This window comes from Oryzias melastigma, linkage group LG3 (assembly GCF_002922805.2).
Source record: "Oryzias melastigma strain HK-1 linkage group LG3, ASM292280v2, whole genome shotgun sequence".
NCBI classification, from domain to species: Eukaryota; Metazoa; Chordata; class Actinopteri; order Beloniformes; family Adrianichthyidae; genus Oryzias; species Oryzias melastigma.
In genome coordinates this window covers 21,894,321-21,913,154 of record NC_050514.1, presented here as the reverse complement: position 1 = coordinate 21,913,154, position 18,834 = coordinate 21,894,321, and the positions used below count along the sequence as shown (strand labels likewise).

The window sequence follows — 18,834 nt, the reverse complement described above, 5'->3', positions numbered from 1 at the left end:
TATCGATATTTTGGCACACCCCTACTAAACAAACACTCAAAAATGCAGTTTTGATTGTAATTTTCTTTATATTTATATATATATGTGTGTGTGTGTCCTCCATTGTGAGAAAAAATTAAAAAAAAACATGAACAAAACACCAAAAGTCTAAACAGTCTAATACGATATTCAATTATTTGCATTCAGTTAGGGACCGTAAACACGCCGAAGTCACACCTTTATGATGCACAGCTACGTCATCAGTCTAGACTCTGCATGCGCCTTGATGGTCCAACACTCATTTCAACTGCCCGGACCACTCTAAACCATTCAGAAGAGGACCAGTCCGGTCCGGACCACTGCCGGTCCGGTACCAGTCCACATCCCCAGGGTTGGGGACCCCTGATTAGCCTCTGTGGCCCGGTAACAGCCAGCATGTCAAAAACGCCAAATTGAGGACACCCAAAACATCAAAAAGTGGCGCAGAGGGGCCCGAACCATACGTCCATATATGACGAGTTGGGAGTGAGAATGCGTTGGATCCATCTGTCATTAAAAAGATTTTTCAAACACAGCATTTGATCTGTAAATCAAACTCAAGCATGAATATGGCATTTACGTTTTGATTCCAGTTGTCCATTTTAACAGAAGCAAGTATTTAAGATGTACGTTTTTCTCTCAGTCGACAAACATTTTGTTTTAGTGTTACATCTTCAATGCCATTTCATGCAATCAGCTTATTCAAAGAATGTACTTGAAGTAAAAAAAGAGATGTTTTTCAGGGAAAAACACCAAGTCACAGACTGAATCCAGCTTCCTTTGCTTTTGTTTTAGTCACCAAACATAACAGCTTTACTCTGTTCTCTCCCCCGCCTCATCCCATCCTGCCCACTGTGAGTCTGAGAACCCAGACTTGTTTGTTTGTTGACCCTTGGCGATTTGATCCTGCAGAGGTGTTTGTGTGTGCGTGCGCTTGCTCCCGCAGCGTTTATCACTCATTACTTACAGCCTTCAAGGCCTGTATTTACTTCAGCTTTGATGCTCCCACCACCTGCTCATTTTCTGCACACACACACACACATCTCGCTCACAATGAGATAGCCATACTAATAATTATAGGTTCACTCACTCACACACACACTTCAACACTCAGTAATGAAAGGAAGCTCAGAATGCCTCCGTGAAAACAGGAAGAATACTTTTTTTGTTGTTGTATTTGAGGCATCAGCCCACATGTGCTGCAGTTTGTGAAAAAGTTTGATTTGGCGCCGTGACATCACTGCAACAAATGTTTGTTCTCCTATAATTACACAGTGACTGAATGATTCTGGCACTCAAATTAAAGTAACTTTTGTGGGTTTGAGGCTTTGTGATAATTGAGCAAAGTCATTTTGCCATCCTCATTTAAATTTTCAATGGAAAAATTCCCACTTTTTAGATAATCCGACATAATCAATTCTACATTAATGAAAAATGTTCAAAATTCGATTTTGCCTTAAACTTTTCACAGTGTTGATCAAGTTTAAACCCTCCAGAAAGAACTCTATGTTAATTATATCTATGTTAATGAGACTCCTCTCTCAAATGCTTAAATACGGACCAAAATATGCAAAAACATTGATGTAGGTCAATATATCTCCCACTATACAATAAAATGGGTTAACCAATGCTAAAAAAAATTTAGACCACTGTCCTAATCCAACGGATTAGACATCTCAGACTAAATACTGACTAGATATGACAAAACAACATTTAGGGAGACCAACTCCCAACGCCCTTGTGGATGAGCGTTTGCTCTGAGACTGAAAAGTTCTGGGTTCAAACCCACGGACGACTCTAAAAATGTGTCTGCAGCTCCCCAAAAGGTGAGGATTGGTCTTTAAGTCATTCTCCCAGTACTCTTATTTACATAAATACAATAATTTATTTTTTGTCACTAATATTAAATTATATCCCTTCATCTAAATGGAAAAGTCAGATTTTAGGTTTAACTTGTGCAGATATGGGAAAGAAAGCAACATTAAAGTAGCTTAGAATTAATGTGACAACAATTTCAATTCTAATATTGTAAGGAAGTACTTTTTACATTGCATTAAGAAGCAATTAGTAATGTATTACTATATGGAAGTAACTTGTTACTTTATTCAATGTACACAAGAGACCTCATGAAAACGCAGAAAAAATTCTCAACTTTTAGTAACATTGGCACAAAAAGTGGCATGTGTACAACTTCCAAGGATATTAACTTTTCTGTGTCATTGTTTCATTGAGAAAACAAGCTTCTTTAGTGGGATGCCAAGGTGCTTTACACAAGTATCACCAATTTCCTCCTCATTCACAGTTGAGTCGCATAACTAGAGATCACTTTACTGCAAGTGATCTCAAGATGTCAGCTTAATCAGGCAATTCAGAGAGAATGATTGGACTCCCATGCATCCATTCAGCAGGATGGAGTGGGTTTGTCTGCACTTAAACATCCATGAGGACAGAAACCTGCAACAAAATAGATTTTTTTTATAACCGTGTTTTTACCAAAAACATATCTTTTAGCGTAAAAGTGGATTATTTTCCACTAAAGTCAAGGTGTTTGCTTTCTGATAGAATATCTGTAGTGTAATTCTTGTGTTTTCGCCACCAACCACTCCTTTAAATGCAAAATGTTTAGACATAACATCAAATCTTTCTTTATTTCAAAGAACACTTTTGCCATCTAGTGGTCAACAGCATTTCCAAGACCTCTCTACAAATTAAACAGACAGCTCATGAGCATAAAGCAAACGCCTACACTGCGGCAGGGAGCTCAGTCTTACCGGGTAAAGCAGTGATGGCAGACCTCTCTGGCCCATTTGTTAGAAACACAGTACGCCAGGGGCTCGGTTGAGGTAATCAGAACCCCTCTCCTGATCTTTGTTTTTGCCTGTAAACCGTTACCTTTTCCTGGGCTTACAAAACGTTCCAGCATCGGTGCCATTTTTCGCTCCACGTGAAGCGGGCAGTGTTTACTTCCGCAAAGAGCGTGACGTCATGACGGCACAGGACCAACTCGCGCTAAAATAGTACAAATTAAAGTATATGTATATATACATTTATAATTACTGCGTGGTGTCTATAAATTCTATAATTGTAAAATACAAATTTCTAAAACTTTAATTTAAAAATATTTACACTGTGAGCTCTAGAAATATGTGTGTTTAGCACCCCTTTTGGCGAAAGGGTGTAACAACAGGTAAACTTTATCGATTTATTTTTTCACATCAACATTCTGTACCTGATATTTAAATCTACTTTATACACTTTCAAAATGTTTTATGTTTGCCTTAAGTGGACCTTTGTTTTCTATGAATCTGTTGTGATGAATACTATTTGTTTCAAAGCCAAACTCACTAAATGATGATCATTTCAAAATTGAATTGCACACTAGAATCATTTTTCTTGGGAGGAACGACTTGGGGGAAAAAAAGAGAGAAAAAGAAAAAAAGAGCAAACTCTAAACATCATAAAATAGCAATTACAAGACTAAAAAGATTACTTTGGTTCTTTTTTTCTACATAGGCCAAAAACTATGTACCTATAATTGAAAAGAAAGAAGAAATATTTATAAACAAAAAATATTTTAATACAAGACATAACAGCGAAGAGGTAATTTTTTTATAACAATTAAAAACCTCATATTTTTGTTACAATCAGCAAGTTCGAGTGATGCATAAAAATCTTTCATAAGCAGTAAAAGTGGAACACTCACAAAAAGGTTTTTAAAAAATTAAATAAATCAAAACAATGTGTAATTGATAAGGCTCTGATGAAAAGAAATAAAAATGAAGACAAGTAAACATTTTCACAACCATAATGAAAAAGTCTACACTGGCAGCAGGAGCAGAAACTCACCAGTTTCTATTTATCTTTAGGAATAACAAATGAAAAATGAAAGAAGGCAGAAAACAACAGAATGATGCCACGGTGACAGGGGAATCAGGCTAAACATGCCTCTGTCAAAAGATTCTTAAGAAAAAAATGAAAAAGGTCATATTCATGAACAGTAACCACTTAAAACTTTTTTTTTTAGAATTATAAATAATTTGAATCACCTTCACGGTAAAATAAGAAGCTGAGTATTTTCATCTGAACCAGCCAGATGGCATGTGCAAATTATAACAAACATAAATCAACTATTTTAAATGTCCTGGAAAATCCTTAAGCTTTTAATCAGATTTTTTTTTTTGGTATTAATAAATACAATAAGACCAAGCGATATCACAAACTTTTAGAACTAATGTCAAATAAGGTACTTCAAGATCTCTAATGATAAAAATCGCTCTGCAGTTATGAGGATTTCCAAGGACATTTCTTATTTATCCACCACAACTATTTTATGAATAAACTCAATAAAGTACACAAATTATTGCAACATGGTGCTATTTTACATACATGTCATTAGCTCTGAAGAAAAGAAGGATTTAGTTTTAAAATTACCTTAGAAAAACAATCACTTTCTTAAAGCGAAGATAAAAATATAACATGAAGCCCTACAAATGAAGGCTTAATTAATTATAAGTGATGGAACCTCATTTTAATTACAGTCTTGCTCTAAGAAGACAACAAATGGAGACAAAATATTTGATTAAAAAATGGCAAATACTATTATTGATTAACTGGGAAGACTAAAGTGGTGGGAAAATAGGACAAAAATATTTCATACTGGCTATCTTACTGAATGATAATGAACGATGCCATGATTCTTTAAAAAAAGAGAGAGAGAGAAAGAAAACACTGTTAAATACAGCTTTTGTATGGTCCTACACCTGCACCAAGCCTCTATTAATATCATTACCCTCTGCATTAACTAAAAAAAAAACCTAATTAATAAAACATTTCATCTCTTCAAAAATTGTCTGTGCAAACAGTTAGTGCATATGGATGTGTTTCATGTATGTCAGGTCATCCTGAGGCCTAACAGAACAACACCGGTAGAAATATTGCAAAATCCTGAAAAAAACATAAAGGAATCTGTACCGTCCTTATGTACAACATGTTTAAACATCCTCCGACAACATAGAGGTGGATTTGTTTTACTACATGTTGCTATGCTACACAGTGAGGCCACCTCATTGAAACCAATAAAAGGTCAGGAGGACTTTCCAGGAGTGTCAGCTTACAGTAAACCTGCTCTGGCAGCCAACAGCAAAACGGCTTTAGGAGCTCTTCAGCAACCCCGCACTGCAATGCAAACTGTGACAACGATTAGGAAATAACTCTTGTAACCATCTATTTTTCATACAAGACATTTGACATGATTGTATTGCATTAGCAGGTTGGTTTGGGTAAATGAAAACCTCTGTGTTTTCTGACAACGACACTCATTCAAACTTTAAGACATATTTAGGACATTAAGACATATTGTTGTAAAGATAAAATTCATTATTTTTTGTACACTTAAATTTGCTGCACAAGTATTTTTTTAAAAAGTAAATACTTTCCAGAATATATTTTTTTCCCACATTTCCATTTCTTTGTTGCTGTTTTCCTTCCAGTCCAGTCGGTGTTTTGTGTGCAATCCAGACCGATTCGTCTCTTAAAGTCGTTTCTAAGCCACGACTGAAGAGTTTTGACCACATCAATCTGTACAGAACTTTGACATTTAGGCTAAGTCAGAGTGGAGTCATTTTATCGCTGCCTTCCAAACTGAATATTTACTCCAAGAGGGCTCGAGAAGCTCCAACTGCACCTGAACTTATTCTTACTAAAAAATGGCAGAAGGAATTGCAGCGGCTACAGTCACCTCAAAAACTTACGATCTCAGATAAAAGTGGGACGTTTGGAAAGGGAAACTCCAAAAGTCCGTTTTTGTTTCTTCGCTAGGATCCAGGGGCAAACCAGTGCTGGAGCTGACTCACACCGCGGTGTATCTGGCGAATGTAGAAGTCTGCGTTGCTGGTGAAGTCCTGGCAGACTGAGGAGTGGGTATCACCGAGAGCACAGTACAGGGCAGTGCCTCCCACACTGATCACCACAGTGACCAGACAGAGAAGGAAGAGGAGCAGGCAGGAATCTCCACCGCCGAGCTCTGCAAAGAGAATACAAGCCATTAGACAATAAATGAGCCATTAATTTTAGACTATGCAATCCAGTCTGTTCCTGGTTGGAATGCAACACCTCAAAGAAAGGCGACATCTTAGTCAAATGTTCCAAATCACTTCAGCCGCCTGCTCTTGATGTAAAGACGCAGCAGCTCCATTTCTGTCATAATTATGAACTCCTTATTGTGCTACTAAGAATATTTTAGCTGCTCAAGAAGAAAAGTATTTTGCATGAAAGTGCGATTCTCTTCTGTTCTTCTCTGTCCACAGACCATGACACCAGGCGACAGCAAGAATGTCGAACAACCAGAAGATTGAGTGTCTTGACATTTGAATCAACTGTTTTAAGATAATAAGATCCCGATGCTGAGCCCACACCACCGCAAACAGCAAACTGATCAGTCTTTTTTTTTTCATCTTTCTAATTGATTCATAGCCTTCCTATCTGAGAACCATGGTGTTATACTTGGAGGTCTTGGTCTTGCTTATTTTCACTATTTCAAGATAAACTGCTAAAAAAAAAAAAATACATGTGGACATCTGCAGCATAATGAGGCACTTTTCTTAGGTTTGAGCTCATAAGGCAAAGACACATACCACTATCATAGCTGTCATCAGGAACTTTGAAGCGCACGCGTCTTTGAGCAAAGCCTTTCTTGGGTTCTGGTTCCGAGCGGTTAGGCGTGTCGACGGTATCCGTGTTGACTCTTTTCTTCAATATAGAAACCAGACCAGAAGCAGGAGTAATCTGTTCATCGGAAAGAAGACAGGGGGTCACATATTACATACACATACAAACAGGAACACAAATCCTGTTTACACCATCAAAACCAATTTAGTCCCAGCCTTCACACACTGACAAGAATATTTATAGAACCCCCTCTGTTATGTTTCTTCTTCACTATCTTACATTAAATTTAACAAAGCCAACTATAAGTTACTTTAGCTCTTGGTTCCAGCGTTGGGTTAGGGTAGGTGTCTGCAGTCTTTCCTGCTTGGCCATTTGGTCAAAAACAAAAACCCAGCAAGAGCTGCAAACTTCCATTTCATTGTTAAGAAAAATAAATGTAATTTATGTTTCTGTGCCTATTAAACCATTGATTTATAAAATATAGCTTTAAAATATTAACAATAAACCAATTATATTAGTGTTATTTTTTTTCTATATAACAATTATATTATATCAACTTCTTTAACTTTTAACAGTAGCCCAAAACAAGTTACTTTCAAAATAAAATCCAGCCTGTGTCACATAAGATTATGCCGCAGCAGAAGATTTTCTTGAATTAAAAGTGTAATAAAGCCAATTTAAACATGAGATTTTGTATCATTATGACTTTTGTATTTTTTCCTCCTTTTTTACCCTTTTAATATCAAATATAAACAGGACAGCATTGGTGTAGAATACATTTTTTTTAAATCTATACATGTAAACATGAGCTTTAAGCTTATTTTAATAATTATTACTCTGGCAACAGCAGATTAAAGCCTTTATCATAATTTTTGCTCAGTTATCTGATGTGTAAAGGATAAAAGAGCCGCATGAGGCTCCAGAGCCTTTAAGAGTTGCAGACCCCTGGATTAGGACCACAAGGAGTGTTTGGCTTGGAATTCAAATTGACAGTAAACAATGAGCTCAACATGGAAAGCTACAGTTCAACAGTCATTACTGCTCAAAAGCAGCAGGCCACATCACACCTGTCACTACAGTGGGAACTGTTAAAAGATAAAATGCTACTAATCAGAACTACAATCTGTTTACTGGAAGACAGGTGGTAAAATTCTTCCCTGTTGACAAAAATGTTTGGAAACTGGACTTCAACTACACTTTAATAGCAGATAAACTCTGACCAAGTCATGGTGAAACATCACATTTACTCTATTGATGTACATTTAAAAATTTTATCTGATAGATTATAGTGACTTGAGCCACTTAAATTGGTTAAATTGTTAAGATAAATTCAACAATATGCTTTATCTTCTGCTTTGATGAAGTTTGGTTAGACTTTGGCTAAGAACCTCCTGTGGTGAGAGCAGATGCAAATAGATTTTTCAAGATTTCTGATAAAATGTGTTTTTTTTTTGCATAATGTTTATTCATACCTCTTCTACAGTGATTAGTTTTGCCATGTAATCCAGTGAGGGTGCTTCTCTGAAAAGGTCAGCTTGATCTAACTCGTATTCCTCTTCGTCTTCTTCAAGCTGCTCCTGCATCTTCATCAGGGTCTCTTCAGGGGATTGTGCTTCCTTGTGCAGAGTGGTTGCAGCACTTTCCTGCAGCAAAATTGGACAAGAGTTTAAGGTCTGCTTTCTTCATTACAACAGTAACTGTGCTTTGACTTAAATGATTTTCTCATTCAGTTTGATTAAAATAAACTGATTTTAAGCACACTTCTACCTGGGAGTCATCATGTTGCTTCTCCTGAGCTAAAGCAACCTGGCGTAGCTGCTCCACCTCAGCCCCACTGGCCAGAGTCTCCACTGGTAGAGCTGTCAGACAAAAGCCGGCCTCCTCCTGCTTCTCCGCCCATTCATCTTCTGCCCCCTCATCTTCTAGCTCCAGAGCCTCTGCTGCCTCCTCCACGTCGCAGTCGTCCTCCTCTTCTTCTCCCCCCGTTTCCTCTTTTTCCCGTCCTGGATGTAAATCCTCTCCCTGCTGCTCTGCAGGCTTGGACTGATCCATCCCTCCAGCTGTAGAGGGGTGCAGCACATTCTCCGTCACTGAAACTGAGCACTCTGCCCCCTCTGCCTCCCCTCTCCTTCTGCCGTCGTCTTACTCGTCAGCCAGCAGAGATTTATGGAAATATGCCTCTGTACTATAATTCTTTAGTGGGGTCTTGCTCTTCTCTGACATTATAGGAGAATTGAAAGAGTCAGCTGATGTATAAAAGTGTAATAGTACAAAAGGAGACTTTAACCCTCAGATTGACCTTTTTTTTTACTTGATGTGGTACATGATAGGCTGCAGAAAAGACTGGAAGCCTCTGATTGTGCATTATATCAACTATTAACCCAAATTGAACTAAATACTGATGCAACTTTCTGAAAAAGCTAAAAAACAATTAAAAAAAAAGTCATTTAGGCCATAGTTGACCAGTCCACTCATATACCCTTTCAGTTTAACATGCAGTTAATTCTCTACAATCAGGAATAGACATTATTAAATAAGGTTTACAAAGCAAAAAGAATGCTTTATGGTGACATTTTATTGCTTAAAATCTAAAAAAAATTAGTTTCCTTACTAAATCTATACACATGTAGAATAAGTTTAAAAAATATATTGTCTCTTTTGCAAAAAACGTTTAAGACAGAAAACGTGAGCTAAAACTTTACAGAAAAATATTATAAAAATGTAATTTCAACACAATCAAATTGGAAGATTTAAACAATTTAAAATGTTTTAATTTTTTTTCAAATCTTTCTACGGCAACCAGTTTAGTCCAAAACCCCTGTTGACAGTAAATAGATCTGTTTGGCTCACAAGTTTGTAACCCAAATTGTCTATCATGCACTGTTGTAAAAAATTGAATATTTCCCAGAGTAAACGTAGGAGTAGATTGTGACAAGTTTTAACAAAATACCAGCTGATTTTCTTTACATTGACATCCATCAACATCATAAAATCTAAATTTTCATCCACACTCACCGAACGTAAGTGGCAGCTGTGTGCCACCTCCTTCAATCTCAGGCTTCATAAAATCCACAGATGCACACTACACACACACAAGAAACGTCTGTCATAAAACCATGTTTGCATGCATCGCATTTCTGAATGACAGAAAAAGGAAAGTGTAACATGAACACTTTCAATAGAAACTGCATAAAAGTACTTAAGAATCCACGTGTAGCATTAATAATCTCTACTTTTATCGCTTTATGCACATGGAGAAATAGTAAATATCCTACCTCAGCATCTCCTGTCCTTGGCCTGTGCACAGAAGAGAATATGAGAGAGTTAGAACTGAATGTCTCCTCTTAGTTTTAGTAAATGAAGAGGCAAAAGATGGGTGACCCTTCTCTGCTCTCCAAACTAATAATAGCCCAAACACACTTGGATGTGTGTATCCACGTGTAACCCAACTTACAGGGATCCAAACATTACCACAAGTGCAAATCATACATACTTTTTTATATAAATTATAAAATCAAAAGTAGGAAATCTTGAACGTAATGAATGTCATTTCCTAAAGTCACACACTCTCTGGGCGTGTTTTGTGTGTGTTTGAGTGTCAGGCAAGTGAAACCTTAGGCAGTGTAGTGGCTCAAGTGTCTAAATGTGCAAGAGCAGCGGTCCCCAAAGAGCATATGTTTTATCCATCAGTGCAGTGCTCATCACATAATGAGACATAAACAGACTCAGCCAAGGAAATCATCACACACTCACAGTGCTGACACAGAAAACATGCAGAGTATAGTCTCAATATGAATGAGTGTTATGCAAATACAGCAGCATGAGAAAGGATTTGTTATTTCATTTTCCTCTGCAAAGACAAAATACATATCAGGACGACAGATGTTTAACCCGTTGATGCCTATTAATGCTCCGTACCACTTTGGCTTAAAAAAAAAATATACCTTAATTTCTAAATTAAAGCAAAAACATGTAAATTTTTTAAATAGCTGTAAATATTTTCTGGCATAAAGGGGTTAAAGATGAATATGAATAGATGCTACAACACCATGAAATGCTCCAGGTAATATGGAAATCATATTTTGGACAAATAAAAAATAAATGTATTAAAATGTAAAAGACAGAATAAAATAAAACAAAAAAAATGATTTCCTTTTTTTGCAGAAGACATCAAGGATATATAAAAACAACAACAACAAAAGAATCCACATACAAACTGACCGATTGTGTGTCTGGCAGATACTTTTCAGAGAATCCAGATGATGGGTGGTGAGGTGAGAGGTCATCTTGCTACACCGACTTTCTATGATAAAGACACAGAAAAAGAGTTAAATACAAATTATTAGGAAAGAAAAAAAATCATGTTTATCGCAGCTAAGATCAGAGGATAATATAAATGCAGCTCATTTTTTTCAAGCTGTAAAAAGTTACACCATCACTTTTCTTGCGTAATTTTTACCCGATATAATATACCCAATAAAACGTATTTGTCATAAAAATAGATCAAAATATATATATATAATAACACATGATACATTATTTTCAACTGTGGTTTATGTAACAAAATGGAAAATAAAAACAAAGGAAGATCCTAAAAACATCCTTGAAAATTACTGAAAAATTAGGAATTCGTAAAAACAAAACACAATGATGGCCTTTAGTCCACCCATTCCACGTACATGTGAGACTTTACCCAAGGAACCAATATTGAAAATCATGTAAATACTTTTGCTGGGGTAAAAACACCTGCCGTTAGTGCTCAAGGGTTAAAGTCATTTTATAATCTAATGAGAATGAGCCACAAACAGAAAAAGTAATAAAAAAATGTTGTTTGTGCGTCTCCGAGTGTGAAAGTGTGATGTGTGTTACCCCACTGCTCCTGAAGTGCACTGAGGTTGTCCAACAGCCGCTGGTGATACAGTCTCTCTAGCTGGATGAAACATAGCGCTCGCTGGTCTGAGAGCAAACAGTCAAGAAATAAATACTGTATTTACACAACACACACACATTTTCAACTTCTGCACTTTTACAGCCGTATGGGTTAAAAGTGTATATTAAAAAAAAGCAGGAAGAGGGTGAGGGGCAGATAGAAGAAGCAGAACAAAAGGCAAAAGACAATGGGGGATAATGCAGTCTCATGTTTATGGATATGTGCAACCAAAATACAATCCGTCTTTGACAAGGCTGAAAGCTTCCTCTCACCAACTATCCCTCTATACATGCGTGACCTACTGTACGGCTAAGCTAGTTTTCCATTTCCTCCAGTTCATCCCTGCTACGATCCTTCTCTCTATATACTTAGGAATGGGTTTTTGTGTTGAATATAAACCAAATTAAAATAGTATTTTTTTATAGCAAGTCTGTCATATCCTTGTGGCACTGACAGACTCACATTGTCCTTGCATATAAAAACAATGTTTGACACTCTGAGGACAAATGAAAAAAACAAGACGGGTTCAAACACTTAGAGACACACACAAGTGACAAGGATACAGTCTTCCTGAAGAACAAAGGCCTCTGCGATCTGCAGAAAACAGACAGAAAATAAAACCTTTAATCAGAAATCACAAAAGCAATCCGTTCAAACTGTGTGAGTGAAACTGAAACACTTTATTATCTACAATCTTTACAACAAAATCTATTTCTGTATTGCTATAATATATGCAAAGAAGTATTAAAAGTAATCTAAACAACAATCAGAAGACCTAAAGTGACATTGAAGAAGCATGTAAGCTGTTAGGTAAGCCACAAAAGGGAAAGAAGAGACGTGTAGAGTAAGTGGAAATACACAGTCAGAGATACTATACCTCTGTCTTCAGCAAGTGTAGAGCTAAGAACAAGGCAAGTGTGTGTGTGTTACAGAGAGCAGGAAAGGGAGGAGGAGGAGGAGGAGAAAAGGAGAACACACAGAGCTTTTGCATGCCTAATGAAGTGAGGGCCGGGACAAGAAAAGAGGCTTTTCTCAGAGTAAAACTTGTAAGTCTACAGTGCTACAGTCACAAGCAGGGATGAGAAGAGCAATATAAATGAGCTACAAAACTAAAAGCCATTTCAAACTCAATATTTGAGATAAGTAATTTGTCAAATTGTTTTGTCTAATATATGAAAGACCACAAAACTTCCACCGCGGTGGAAGTTTTGTGGTCTTTCATATATTAGACAAAACAATTTGTGTTATGAATGCAGACCTGTAAGTAAGCCTGTGTTCTTTTTCCAGTTTGTTCAGACAAACTGGTATTCTGTATCTTTCTCATCTCAGAAAACTGAATATCTCTTCATTTTACAGCAGCTTATTGCAGTAAAGTAGATAAAGATGAACCTTGTACGTTTAACTGTGATGCTAAAGAGAGAAATGAAAATATTTCAGGGCTTGCAGTGATACACATGTCGAATCATATTCTAAACGTGGCACAAAAAAATGACAGTAGCAGTGCTAAACCCTAAACTGTTTATCCTATAAACAGAAAACCTCTTACTGCGGCACACTTTAGAAAGAGAAAATATAATAACTGAAGACGAAAGTTCTTCACCTGCTCAATCAGAACATCTTTATGATTTAGTGAAGGAACGACAAGATTACAAAATGATAAAAGCTCGACATGCAAAAGTGTAATGCGCATAAAAAATCAAATTGGTGAAACATAAAAATCTTTATTTGATGCATTTGTTTACTTTTATGAAATGAAAAAATGTAAAATTTAGATGTACAAAAGCCAGAAGAAGCAAATATTTTTACCGCTCCATTAAGTAAAAAGGACTGAGATTACAGTAAATGTTAACCTGGAACATACCTATGAATATAAATGAAGGTAAGTATTGTGGGAAACGCTGTTAAAAGCAGTCTCTAGTCACATACACACCTGTTGAACTGGAAGTGAACACAGCCAGGTGTGCCAGGTGAAGGGATTTATCATTAAAATCAAAGTGACATGAGCTTTCACACACCTCAAACTTCACAAGTTCAAGCATGCACGTCAGAAGAAGCTAAATCAGACCAGCTTTAGTGTCTGCACTTTTTTTGTAAAGCAGATGCAGGAAGCACCCATGCCTTAGGTTACTAGCTGCCACTCTGATTTAGAAGAAATAAGAAGTAATGCAGAAAAATATTAAATTAAAAAGTATAGCGTATAATCTGAGAAAACACCTTGAAAGAGATTTGTGGGGACAAGCGAATGTTGATAAAATACCTGATGAAGGTAGTGTGGAAGGCGGGCGTCATCACCTCTTTGCACCAGGTCTTCCAGAGACTCCAGAAGAGCCGGCTCACCTGTGCAGGTGGGGGCTGGAGTGAAAGCACTCAGTTCTTGGTTTGGTGATGCAGGTGAGTTGGTGAAAGTGAGATCTTGATCAGCTGATTTAGGCTTTGCGGTGGACAGACGGGGTTCTACTGTTGCACTCCCGGGGGTGGAAGTGTTGAGCGATGTTAATGCGGCCAGAGTCTCTGCAGCTGAGAGCGCAGGGGGAACAGAGGAGCCTCTGCTAACGGCAGGCTCACAGCGGGAGATGGGCTCCGTGGATGAGGTAATTGGTTGTGTGGGTACGGTTTTTGTTATCCTGTCAGAGGCTTCTGTATGTCCAGCTGAGCTGCTCGACCATGCGTGCGGGGCGGGGTTTGGTGAGGTTGAATCTGCAGTCTCTGTGGTGGAGTCATAAGGGGAGGCTCTTAAAGAAATTCCCGATCCAGCGCTGGAGACAGAAGAATCTGCTTCCGCATCACTCCGGCCTGTTTCCAGTGTGCTGATGGAAAGCATGTTTTCTGAAGTGGCTGTGGTGACAGGAGAGGTGGGTTCTGGACTGGTACCGGGACTAAAAGGATATACAGTATCCAGTAGACTGCCTATAAAAATAAAAAATAAAAATAAGAATGGACACTTAGCAGATGTAGAAGAAATGTGGAAAAGAAAACAGGTAAATATGACTGTGAGAAGCCAAAGACAACATGTTCACTGCATTTTTTACAGGACAATTCACAGTGTGTGCTACTTAAAAGTATCTGTACTACACATAATTGGAAAGTGGAACAAACAGAATGTGAGGCTGTGAGCAGATAAATGTGGTGAAACTGGAAACCCCAGATTTTATCCTGAGACACAGCAAGACTCTGTAACTATCAAACTATAAATGCAAATTCTAGACTTCCATTGACCTAAAACTATGTTTTTTTTTAAGTTGACAAGACACTAATGTGCAACATCAAGTGCACATAAAATTACAAAATAGCTCAGTGGTAACTAACCCGCAATAAGTGAAATCTGCAAAGTAGGATATGGAAGTTTTAAGGGTGTAAAGCCCCTCATTACACACAGACATGAACCTTTTCACACTTTTTTATCTTGTTTAAAACTCTCAAAGCTCAAACCTTTGCAGGAAAAAAAAGTCCAAGATTATAGAATGAAAATAAACATCTTATTGCAATCAAAGATTTATAATTGAATGCATTCTGTACAGGAGACATGGCACAGAGGAGAATGATTGACAAAGTCTACAGTCAATTAGGATGCACAACATAATACACAATAAAAAAGCATGCAGAATTGTACAAAAAAAATCTTCAAAATAGCAATAATGAACCACAATATAGCAGGGAAGCTGTATAGAGATGTATTAGGTCTTTTACAACACATCCTTTAAGATGTTTTGCTGCCCCCTTGTGGTCAAACGGAGTACTACATGAAGCTAGATGAACATTTAATAGAGCTGAATACATTTGAGTTGAATATGAGTTTTTTTGTTGCCCTTACCAGTTTCTGAAAATGAAGAATCTGTCATGGGAGTGTCGGGAGACTGACAGCGAATAAGAGAGGCTGATTCCTCAGATTCTTCCTCCATCACTTCATCAATATCCTCTCCCTCATCGTATTTCTTTCCTGGGTGTTCCTCCTTTTCCTCCAGCCCGTTGTTGTTAAAAGAGGTCTGCTGAATAAAGCCACGTGTTCTTCCCTCCGTGTTTTGTGAATCAGAGGGACTTTGATTCTGCACGAGTGTGCTTGTTTCATTGAGATTTTGAGTTTGGACATTGCGTTCGTTGGAATGCGGTGAATTGTCACAAAGGCCAACTTCGTCAACTTGGGTTTGGGACATTATTCTGCTCACCCTCTCAAACTGACCTGAAAATAAAATTAAAAAAATGAACTCAAGCAAGATAAAAACTTTTGCAAGAAGAAAAGAAAAAAAAAATAGAAATCAATTTCTTTCCAGTTACAAGTTAAGATGACTTTTTTTTTCACAGAAACCCACATTAATCTGTACACTGTTATTGCCATTTAAACACTTAACACCACTGAAATAATTAGGTACTTACCACCATTATCCAAGGGGTCCAACAACCTGGGAGACAATGCCGGCGGTCAAGAAGCCCTTCGACAAGCCTGCAGAAGTGTGGGAGATAAAGGTCAAGATGAAAAACATGAAAAAATCTGCGAGTGGAAGCAAAATTGAGGATTTTAAGATCTTACAAATAATAAAACAAGAGAAAAACTTTTTTTTCAGCTTCCCTTATTACAGTATTGCAAATGATTATTTTTAACCCATTGATGTGGTGATGCAAAAATCCATCAAACCACTTCAGATCCAAAATGACCTTAATTTATCATCTATATGATTTTTTTTTTTAATGGCTGGAAATAATTTCTAGCACCAAGGAGGTCATGCTTTTACATCTATGATGACAACAATGAAACTAATTCGTTATTATTATTCATAGTTAAATGACTTTTTATTAAACAAGATTTTGAATTAAAGATTTCAATTTAATAGTTTTTTTTTGTAATGGGTGAGTTTTGTAAAATTATAGAAAATGGTGTTAAAGCTTTAATGTTTTTTATTTTTAATCAGTCATTTAGGGCTAAAAATCGAGTGAAAACAATTTGACACAAACAAAGCTAGGAATGCTTTACTTTGTAAACGTTATATTATTTATATATTACGATCATTTTACATAAGGTGCAAAAAAAAGCCACAAAAAAATAGTTCTAAACCATAACCAGAGAGCAACCAAAACCAAGTTCAGGTTTGCACTCTTGCTTGCAAACTAAATATGACATCAGACGTGTTTACTGCTGCATTTGTGTTCTAAGGTAACTCAACCAGAAGAACCACTTTGTGTTTGAATGTCTTAACCCACAGGTGACAATACAGCCGAGTGTTTTTGTCTAAACACAATGTTTGTGGTCAAGTTATTAACCCAGTAAGAGCTGCGGCTGACTTTAAAGAAACTATAAACTGGTGTGATAGTAGGTCGCAGAGTCGTCTGAGGATTTAAGGGGCTTGTAGTTTGAAAATTAAAGAAATGATGCTGAAAATCCAACATGTGTTTGGTAATGTTATTTAAACTTAGAGCTGAGTTTGGAACACTCTGTTTACTGAATGCATTTGATCGTGAATACTTAATTCAACATTATTACATTTAATATATGTAGATTGTGATAAAAATGTCCAATTTAAAACAATGTTTGGTTTTGAAAATGTATTTTCATACTAATTGATTTAAAGCCAAAAGTAGTGAAACTTTCATTAAGTCATGCTGATTTTTACATAAAACTAAAAGATTGTTTTATGCAAATAAATTACCTTAAAAAAATTATTCAGCGACTTGATAAACTGATAATAAAGGAAAATAGACTTGTTTTAAAAACAGCCTAAATTTGACTATAAAAGTAGAACATGACTTAAACCAATAATCCTGGCATTTATATCCTTAATTGGCTAAGCACAGAGCAGACAGGAAATGAAAAAGGAAGATAAAAGCAGAGGCGCTCTAGCTCCTCTCCTACAAGTAATTTGACTCCCCTAAAAAAACAATGAGGAAATCAATAAAAAGAGACTGCAAACATGAAGTTATATAAGCATAGAGTCAAAAATGTCTGGGTTTTCTGCAGATATATCTTCATTTTTTGATACTTTGACACTCTTTGACACACATTTACACTTGTGGAGAAAAATAGAAACAAAAAACACAGATTTCTCTGTTTTTATAATTATGATTTGTGGATTTTAAGCAGAAAAATTAAACACTTTGTTGACTAGTTGTCTTTTCTTGTTCTACATTTAGTTTCCCTGACAGTTTCTCTCCCACAGAGCCATCCATCCATCCTCTCCTCTTCGTGTGTAAAGCCTGCTTCACAGGGACCATGAATAATAGAAAAAAAAGAAGGTCCAAACAGAAAAACTAATTCTGACAAGTCAATTAAAAAGTGGACAGAGAAGCAAAGCCTGCTGTATGTGGGGCTGTATAGGGGAATGCCACAGGCTTGAGCACAAAAGCCAAAAAATATATATACACGGACGGATAAAAGAGTCTGACACACACACATAATGTTTTATATAAGATTGTTTTAAGTCCAGTAAACACACCCCGATCACCCAGAGAGGTGGGGCCCTGCTGTTGGCTCCATTTCAAAATAGCAAGACTCAGCAACACACTGTTGGTGATTAATGACCCCCCAATGACCTAAACAAAGCCGAAAACAACATGTTTACGTTGGGTTTTTGTTTGGTCTAAAACACCCCAACGATCATTTGACACTGGCAGCAAAAATATGTAGATAACAAACTGTCAACAAACAAAAAAAGGAAAAAAAGTTCCCTGCTGTGAGCTGTCAATCTCACCTGACGTTAGCCGTATCTCAGTTACTAATCGATTCTACGCCGGACGTCATTTAAGAGTCCCATTTTCTGCGTCTTCCTGGGTTTGAACAAATAGCTCAAGATTCTCACCAAAGGGGAGTTAATGACTGACTCACTTTCAGTGGACAAACACACGCAAACAATACGGCGAAAGCTTGAGGCTGCGAGATGCTAACAGGCTAGCATACGCTAGCGTAATTGGTACAACAGTAGACTCATCTGAAAACCGAAGGTAACCCTCACAAGTATATTTCTTCCAACACACAAAAAACATTTCGGGTTTCTTTGAGAATGTCACGGAAAGGTTTTAAAAATTATACTTACAAATAAAAAGGCCAAAGATCGGAGCATCAGTCACCTTACCGAAGATGTTGAGGTCTACAGTAAATGTGAAGGTTTTTTTTTTCCTTCTCCTGCTGTCTATCATTGGGCCTCAACAGAGCATATGCGCCCCCAATGTGGCGCTTTGTCGCCCTCTAGCGTTCAGTCAGTCATACTACATGTGTTATATCTGTTTTATTAAAG

At 37.0% G+C, this 18,834-nt stretch overlaps 2 protein-coding genes across 3 annotated transcripts in view; both read right to left on the bottom strand.

The window, feature by feature from the left end:
* smyd3 (SET and MYND domain containing 3) overlaps positions 1–3,023 on the bottom strand; it is a 59,737-nt gene extending 56,714 nt beyond the window's left edge. The window contains exon 1 of the mRNA XM_024296405.2: positions 2,790–3,023. Coding sequence (XP_024152173.1) covers positions 2,790–2,950 — 161 coding nt within the window. The 5' untranslated portion in view covers positions 2,951–3,023. The remainder of the gene's footprint in view (positions 1–2,789) is intronic.
* A 660-nt stretch (positions 3,024–3,683) lies between these two features.
* On the bottom strand, positions 3,684–18,769 carry cnsta (consortin, connexin sorting protein a). 2 transcript variants are annotated; one of them, XM_024295766.2, is made up of 13 exons: positions 18,634–18,769; positions 15,986–16,052; positions 15,426–15,791; positions 13,872–14,521; positions 12,178–12,208; positions 11,554–11,640; positions 10,906–10,987; positions 9,960–9,981; positions 9,700–9,766; positions 8,452–8,744; positions 8,157–8,327; positions 6,651–6,801; positions 3,684–6,040 (listed from the first exon to the last, which is right to left on the bottom strand). In XM_024295766.2, the coding sequence occupies exons 3-13, from the start codon at positions 15,763–15,765 to the stop codon at positions 5,832–5,834; spliced, it is 2,103 nt and encodes a 700-aa protein (XP_024151534.1). In that variant the 5' UTR covers positions 15,766–15,791; positions 15,986–16,052; positions 18,634–18,769; the 3' UTR covers positions 3,684–5,831. The 2 variants fall into 2 exon arrangements, with proteins under 2 accessions (XP_024151534.1, XP_024151535.1); XM_024295767.2 differs by having other exon boundaries at positions 15,986–16,041; positions 18,634–18,747.
* Between the last annotated feature and the right edge of the window lie 65 nt (positions 18,770–18,834).

Bases quoted from the DNA above. Each gene is read 5' to 3' on its own strand.
- cnsta (XM_024295766.2), bottom strand. From the start codon at position 15,765: ATGTCCCAAACCCAAGTTGACGAAGTTGGCCTTTGTGACAATTCACCG. The intron at 10,988-11,553 runs GTAACACACATC...TCTTTATCATAG, and splicing joins TGCACTTCAGGAGCAGTGGG to AAAGTCGGTGTAGCAAGATG. The intron at 9,982-10,905 runs GTCAGTTTGTAT...TTCTGTGCACAG, and splicing joins ATCTGCCAGACACACAATCG to GCCAAGGACAGGAGATGCTG.